This window comes from Asterias rubens, chromosome 9 (genome assembly GCF_902459465.1).
Source record: "Asterias rubens chromosome 9, eAstRub1.3, whole genome shotgun sequence".
Lineage (NCBI taxonomy): Eukaryota > Metazoa > Echinodermata > Asteroidea > Forcipulatida > Asteriidae > Asterias > Asterias rubens.
The window spans coordinates 13,300,188-13,308,330 of NC_047070.1; the positions used below are offsets into that span (position 1 = coordinate 13,300,188).

Here is an 8,143-nt window from a genome sequence, read left to right on the forward strand (position 1 = left end):
AATAAACTATTAGACAGAATGGTTTTCCTGCACGGGTGATTGGCTGACGATGACATCATAGACTGATGTTTTTCGTTGGCATGATACCCCGACCAACAAGCCTAAGTTAGTCAACAACAAAAGCGCCCGTCTATACCATGGGCTAAATGAGGAATCAGCTCATTCAGCCCATGGTACAGACGGGCGCTTTTGTTATTGACTAACTTAGGCTTGGTGGTCGGGGTACCATGCCAGGGAAAAACAGCCGGCTGCCCCAACGTTTTGCATAACTAGGGTCGTCAGATATGTGAAGCAGCAGTGCATAACGTTGAAGCAAAGTATCCAACTTGTTTCGGTAAGTAAATGGTTTCGCCATGTTTCGGTGAGCGGTCCTACTAAAAAGCCGACAACAAGCCGACATGACAACGCCGCCGACAACAAGTCCAGAGCCGTGCTTTGTAATATCAACATAAATTTAATGGAAAAACTTCATGAAAAGTGTGTATTTTTAACCACAAAAAAACTTCACTTGCACAGGAAACGGTCGGATGCCATCTTGGCTTAAAAACCGTGTTTGGACTAGACTGGCTCCTGTCTTTTATCCGCAAGGATTAAGACAGGTCGCTGCCGCTAGATCCAGTGATTCCCATTGGATACAATGTACGTGCAGTAACATAGATGCCCAAATAGTCACTGCTCTCAAGTCCGCAATGGATTAATGGAATTTGACTGCGTATCTATATATGAAACGACAGAGGTCAGAGGTCAAACTACACGCCGGTTTTGCAAATTTTTGAGCCCGGTCTCTGGCGTTATTCACGAGCCTCGTAGAACGACGTCAGACGTTCAGGCTGTGTTTGGACAAGACCATTATGATATGGGTAGATATAGCAACAACAGAGGGCGGGCGTCATGTGAAGACCTTCACTGCAGTGTGCACAGTTGAAGGTTTTTACATGACGCCCGCCCTCTATTGATAAATCTGACTCACCCACATCACAATGGACTGGTCCAAACATAGCCTGAACATCTGACGTCACACTTTGAGGCTTCTTAATAACGCCAGAGACGGCCTAAAAAATTGCAAAACCTGCGTGTAGTTTGACCTCTGACCTCGGTCATTTCTCATAATTACGCTGTCAACTTCTATTGCGGACGTGACAGCAGTAACTATTTGGGCATCTTTGTCATTGCACGTTTATCAAACGATGATTGTATCCAAATGGAATCACTGGATCTGACAACGGGCGGGGACCTGTCTTTATCCTTTCGAATAAAGACAGGGGCCCAGTCTACAATGTAGTCCAAACCTGGTTTTTAAGCCTAGATGGCATCTGGCCGTTTTCCGTGAAAGTTTAGTTTTTTTCTGGTTTAAATTGCACACTTTTAGTGAAGTTTTTCCATTAAATTTATGTAAAATTATATAGCATTCTAATTATAAAGCATTCTCGGCGCTCTGGACTTGTTGTCGGCTTGTTGTCGGTTGGTTCTCTTTTCTTTTCTTTCCCCTAATTGTTTTGTTTGTTAATTGATTCGCTCCCACGTTGCCTCCCTTGTCGTTGCTGTGCACCGCTCAATATTTTCAGTTTCATAATAAACTTGAGTATTCCGAAACCACGGTGTGGTGTGTTCGCTTATTCCACGTCTATAACGAATAACACCACTACCCCCTCCACAGATATAGTCCTTGACAGACTGACACTTGGGTGGGATTCGAACTCACGACCCTTGTCATTCTAGAGCAGTGTCTTACCAACTAGACTACCGAGATTGCCCGGTTTCTAGAGGCAGTTGGAAGTTTGTGCTTGTTTTCTTTCCTTTATTTTCCTGCAAGATTATTTGTAAGTGTTGATTGATTCGATACCCAATTGAGATCAATCCTGCTGGAAGATTGGGAAACCCGCTCGCCTGGAGATGTTTTCGTTTGTCTAGATTTTTGGACGTCTGGAATAAAACGGTCAGGAATTCAAGCAGAAATACCGGTCTTAAGTGTGTTTCATTGCTCGGTATTGTTGTGGTTGTTGACACGGGATTTTTGTGTTACATTGGTGGCGGCGGCGGGACAACAAGAGCGAAGGAAATCAGGTAAAAATTTGTTTTTTCTGTTTGTGAAATCCTCGTGGTTGGGACAGCATGCCGTCGGACTCGCCATACGCCCAGGTTAAGCCGGACCAGACTAAATGTTTGAGTGAGACATATTTTATCACAATAGAAAATGAACTATTGCCATTTTTAGGGCTAAAGAAGGCCAGTGCTAGCAAATACAGAAATGATGACAATTATAAGGGTCAGCCACGGATGTTTCAAGTCAGCAGGGTTCGGAAAGATTGGGCGGCACCGTACAGAGCCGTTCCGGCTGTCTCCACAGCCTACCGACACGAGGGCAGAAGAGTTGGGGCAGCACCACACGGAGCTGTTCCGGCTGTCTGATCAGCCTACGGACACGATGGCGGAAGGGTTGGGGCGGCACCGTACAGAGCCGTTCCGGCCGCCTCTGCAGCCTACGGACACAAGGGCGGAAGGGTTGGGGCGACACCACACGGAGCTGTTCCGGCCGTCTCCGCAACTAACTGTCACGAGGGCAGGAGGGTTGGGGCGTCACCGCACGGAGCCGTTCCGGCTCTCTCCACAGAGCATCAATGATCCTGAGGATGCCATGGTTGAGCCAGTTGCCCAGGTTATACAACCAACCATGTTCCAGCTGGGCTGCTCCGCACTGTACGAAGCAATGGGGTTGAGCAAAAGAAACTGCTCCGCACTGCACAACCCTATGGAGTGGAGCAGATGGATCTACTCCGCCCTGTACAACACTAATGGCGGTGAGCTCCGTGCGGAGCTCCGCAGTGTACAAAGCAATGGGGTGGAGCAAAGGAGCCTGCTCCACACTGCACAACCCAATGGGGTGGAGCAGATGGATCGACTCCACCCTGTACAAAAGCAATGGGGTGGAGCAAAGGAGCCTTCTCCACACATGCACAACCCAATGGGGTGGAGCAGATGGATCGACTCCACTCTGTACAAAAGCAATGGGGTGGAGCAAAGGAGCCTGCTCCACACATGCACAACCCAATGGGGTGGAGCAGATGGATCGACTCCACTCTGTACAAAAGCAATGGGGTGGAGCAAAGGAGCCTGCTCCACACATGCACAACCCAATGGGGTGGAGCAGATGGATCGACTCCACTCTGTACAAAAGCAATGGGGTGGAGCAAAGGAGCCTGCTCCACACTGCACAACCCAATGGGGTTGAGCAGATGGATCGACTCCACTCTGTACAAAAGCAATAAGGGGGAGCAAAGGAGCCTGCTCCACACTGCACAACCCAATGGGGTGGAGCAGATGGATCGACTCCACTCTGTACAAAAGCAATGGGTTGGAGCAAAGGAGCCTGCTCCACACTGCACAACCCAACGGGGTGGAGCAGATGGATCGACTCCACCCTGTACAAAGCAATGGGGTGAATCGTTAGTACATCCGTTCATATTTTCAAAATGAAAGCTTTACATCGTGTACCGATTAGGATATTTCAAATAATATTTTACAGTAACAAAAGTTATGTCATTGTGCGTGACCGACAAAACTGCTAGGTGATTTTTTTTCTTTTTTCTTATCACGGATAATATAAGCATAATTCTATCTAGTTTTTCAAGGGAATGTCCCACAAAATTGATTGAAATACTAGTTTTGAAGTGATATAGCCTTATTGTTGTAAGCAATGGGAATTGTCACAACGGTTTAACAAAGACCACGATGATTTGGGTGTTTTAGCAAGATTATTACTATCCGTGTGCACTGTTCTTTTTTGACAGCTCGTCCTTCGACAGAGATACCGTTGACAGAGAAACCATCGACAGAGATAACATCCATTCCCGATGTGACTGAAAGTGATCAACTTAACCAGAAGCTAACCGTCTACAAGAAAGCATTGATAGGTGTATCCGTTGGAGCTGGCATTCTTCTGATTGTTCTCATCTTCTATGTGATGTATCTGAATGATGAGAAGACCAACATGGAGAGTTCTCAACCAAAGAAAGGTTTGCATACCATGTCACATTCAACCATCCAGAGTCACCTGCACAGATCATGTTTTACCCCCCCCCCCCCCCCCCCGCTGGTCTTTTTTGTGGTGTGGTGATAGCTAGTCTTTATTACTGTTTTGAATAATGACCAATCATTAGAACCATTCCAACTTGGGCACTTGGGATTCCGAGTTGGGCACCGTCTGCATCAAGACAAACAGTCTGGTCTCGTTTTGTGGTGTGATGATAGCTAGTCTACATCACTGTTTTTTGCAATGAGGAATATGACCAATCATTAGAAGCTTTCGAAACCTCGGCTTCGGCTTAGATTCCGACTTGGGCACTTTGGATTCTGACTTTGGCAACGTCTATTTGATGGCCCGTACTGAAATTTTAGCCAGAGCCTTAAAGCCATTATACACTTTCGGTAAACAGTTTTGTCCAAGTCCCACACTTCGTATACCACAACTTTTTTTCAAAATAACAAAGCTGTGAAAATTTAGGCTCAATCGGTCATCGGAGTCGGGAGAAACTAACGGGAAAACCCACTTTCGTTTCCGCACGTTTCGCCGTGTCATGACATGTGTTTAAAATAAATCCGTAATTCTCGCTATCGAGAATTGATATTGTTTTAATGTTTTCTCAAAAAGTACAGCATTTCATGGAATAATATTTCAAGAGAAGTCTTTCACCATTACCTTCTGTAAACCCTGCAAGTTATTTGTAAACCTGTGAACTTCTTTTCTTCTTTTCTGTACCGAAAGTGTATAATGGCCGCTTTACAGTTCATGCCAATGCGATTGCGAAGCGAATTTTGACGTCTTAATTCTGTTTTCGGAGTTGAGCTTAAGTCCACCCTTGCTAATTGTTCGTTGCGAGTTTGTGCCGTCAAAACTTCGTATCGCGTTCGCATTCGCCTTAAAAACTTAACTAAGCAACTCGTAAAACACTGTAAACGCACCCTATAGGCCGAAGGTCACTTAACATGATTGAATGTTGCGACAAGTGCACCCATGACCGTTAACCACCCAAATGAAAAAGAAACACATTTCAACTTTCTTAATTGTAAATTTGTTTGTTTAAGGTGTGTATAACTCTAAGAAAGACAATGACTATGAGATGGCTGCTGACCCAGGCATCGATGGAAACGCAAACGAAGGCTTCGAAGCTATCTAAAGTCAAATACTGACTACGATGTTGTGGGCCTACAGTATATGCAATAGTCTATAGCTTACAAAAAAACGTGATGACAGAAAACCATTTTAAGCAAAGAGTTCAAATTATATAATTTGCGTTTTTCTTTGGACTAGATATATAAATGTTGACAGATTTTATGTAAACGAAGTGTGTTTATGTATAGAGAAGATTTAGTCATTTTACTGTGCCTTTGTGTTTAAATAGATTGCCATAATACAATATGTTGTGTGCGGTATATACTGGTTATTAGCCCTGCCCATTCAAAGCCCTTATACTCATGTGATTACTTCAAGGAGCTGAATTATTTCTCAATATTACTTCATGCGTTTCTTTATTGTTTTAAGGAATATCCTCTTTCAGGATATGTAAGGATTGCTTGAGTTAAAACAAAAATAGAACTTTGAATTCTACTTCTGTAGGAGTTTGAATTGCTTAAAACCATGTTTGCCTTAGTACATATTTTATGATTAATATTAGTATAGGCTTGTGTGGTTTCTTTCTGGTGACAGCATTGCAATTGTATGCTATGTGTGTAGATTGTTTCTAACTCTGATGCAACACGTCAACCACGGTAAGATGGAGTATTTCGTAAATTGTTGACAATGAGTTTAACCAGCTATGAGCAAGTATACATTGCGAAGATAGTTAAAAATGTGACAAGTCTTAACCGTGCTCCCATTAGTTTTTTTTAATATATTTATTTATAAGCTTCCCATTAATTTCATTTCACAGGTTCTTTAAATATTCTAATTATTTCGAGCGCCCTCCACGTCAGGGTTCCAGGCGTTGCATATTCCATCTTATGAAGAAAGCCGTGTCCGAATTAGTGACTAATGGCTATGGCTGGATTGCCGCGTCATCAGGTGTTGAAGTATATGACGTCATTAGTAGCACCCTTAGCACTAGTCGTAGCCGTAGATGTATGTCTCCAATTGGAATACGGCCTAGTAATGCTCTCAGCGTATCATAGCATACCGGTAGCGAGGGCGGATCCGGATCAACATTTTCGGAGGGGGGGGGGGCAATCTGTCCAATATGGATCATGCGGGAGCGCGGAGCACGAATCAAGGGCCCGCTTAAGGGCCCGGGTAAACTGTGCATTGTAGATGCTCTGGCTGCAATCTTAGGCCAATTAGAGGCACAACTCGTCCAATTTTTCTGATAGTGACGAATCAGCATTCTTTTTTAGCAAACTGAACTTAGGGTAGGCCTAAGTAGGTCCTCTAAATTATTTTCTGAAGGTTTTGAACCGAAGTAATATCTCATTTCAAAGATATAAATACAACAAACTGTTGGCGAATATGTTTGAAGGCTAACAAGGGTACTTGTAGATAAAACGCCCCTTTTTTCATAATGAGTGTTCACATGACCTATACAAGTTTCAAGCACGAAAAAAGAATGGTTTAAAATTTTATGTAATCGTTCACATGGTAGAGTCTAAATGGAAAATGTCATGTAGTTGGAAGTTTCATGCATTTTACCAAAGGGAAAAGGGCGATTTTCCGTTTATAGCACCAAAACAATGAAAGGGTTGGTTAGTACGGATCTGTTTAGATAATTTTTAAGTGTTGTAATATGTGCATTTATGCAAGTATACATAATAGTTTCACTGAGTAAACATTCTGGTTGGGGAGCGAGTTGTAATGTTTGTTCTTTTTAGGGGGATTTGCCCCCGTTGACAACCCCCCTGGATCCGCTCTTATTTTGTCACCTTTTACTGGGTCGTGAGAGTGAGAGTGAGGAAAATGTGACAAATGGTGGCGCTGTGCCTCTCCGTAGTGTGTTCACGAGTAGGAGACATTCTGAAAACGACAGACTAGAACCTTTTGTATTCAGTCGTTTGCTCCTTCATAGATGTAGCTTTATACAATAAAACTAACCTGTAAATGTATTATTTCAAAACGTCGCTTTTTAAAAAAAGATATTGCCGAGAAAAATTTACAATTGGAATACACAATCTGAGAAATGTATCTGAGAGTAACGTTTCTCATATTCTCAATTTGGGGGATAAAAAATGATAAATATTTCCATGACCACATTTAAGTGAAATGAAACTGAAAAGGCTTTATTCTATTGAAAGCTGATGTACTTCTAACTATAACTAAGTTAGTTTTATTGCTATTAACTTTAGAGTACACACAACACGTATAATATACCGTATCTTTGTATCTTTCCTTTAAATATTATCATAAAAATTAACTCTTAGTTTGTTATGAGTGTGGAAGTTGAACTACTTGTACAATGCTAATTGATGTGATTTAATAAAATAAGCTGTTTTATTTCCAAGTACACTATCAATAGTCTTCAGAGAGTTTTGCTAAACAAACAGAAAGCAAGAAGAGCAAAAACAAAAACAAAATGTAATTTATGAATATAATCTGCAATGCTGCAAAATAAACGTTATTAGTAGGCTAACCAAATTTAAGAATTACGAACTTCGGTGTTACATTAATACATTGTCTTACCATTATTTAAAAGCTTCTAAACTAAGCAGAAAAGTATTCAGAGTCGCATATATCAATAGTTAAGTTTGTTTCAAACAAACCACATCCATGTAGAAACTGAACTTTTGTTTCTTTTACATATATTACATGTTCCATGTTAATTGTGAAAGCTTTTGTTATGATGACTTTCGTTACTACAATTCATCAGTTAATTATACATAGATTTGTCTTGTGTACCTTTGGTCTAACTATTAAAAAACACTCACCACTTTAAAGTGATTAAGCCACTCACCAATATTTACAAACCATTGTATACAAATATATATTTTTTGTAGCAGAGAGTAAAGACAACTGAGCACCGCAAACCTTCTTCATTCTTCATTTAAACCGCTTGTCAATTCACGATGGTTCTGCGCAATAAAAAGCGCATCCAAGGGTTTCCCATTTAAGATGGGTCGGATTCTTAAAATGTAATAAAAAGACTAATCAAAGTTTGTGCAGAAA

At 41.8% G+C, this 8,143-nt stretch overlaps 1 protein-coding gene across 1 annotated transcript; it reads left to right on the forward strand.

Annotated features, from left to right (window-relative positions):
- The first annotated feature begins 353 nt into the window (after positions 1–353).
- LOC117294274 lies at positions 354–5,192 on the forward strand. The gene is made up of 4 exons (XM_033776636.1): positions 354–361; positions 1,853–2,064; positions 3,789–4,013; positions 5,083–5,192. Exons 1-4 carry the CDS (start codon positions 354–356, stop codon positions 5,172–5,174), a joined length of 537 nt encoding a protein of 178 aa, XP_033632527.1. The 3' UTR covers positions 5,175–5,192.
- The last annotated feature ends 2,951 nt before the right edge of the window (positions 5,193–8,143 follow it).

What these genes read in the sequence shown, in the direction of transcription:
- LOC117294274 (XM_033776636.1), top strand. An exon ending in ACAAGAGCGAAGGAAATCAG is followed by an intron (nt 2,065 to 3,788) that starts GTAAAAATTTGT and finishes CTTTTTTGACAG; the next exon opens with CTCGTCCTTCGACAGAGATA. An exon ending in GAGTTCTCAACCAAAGAAAG is followed by an intron (nt 4,014 to 5,082) that starts GTTTGCATACCA and finishes TGTTTGTTTAAG; the next exon opens with GTGTGTATAACTCTAAGAAA.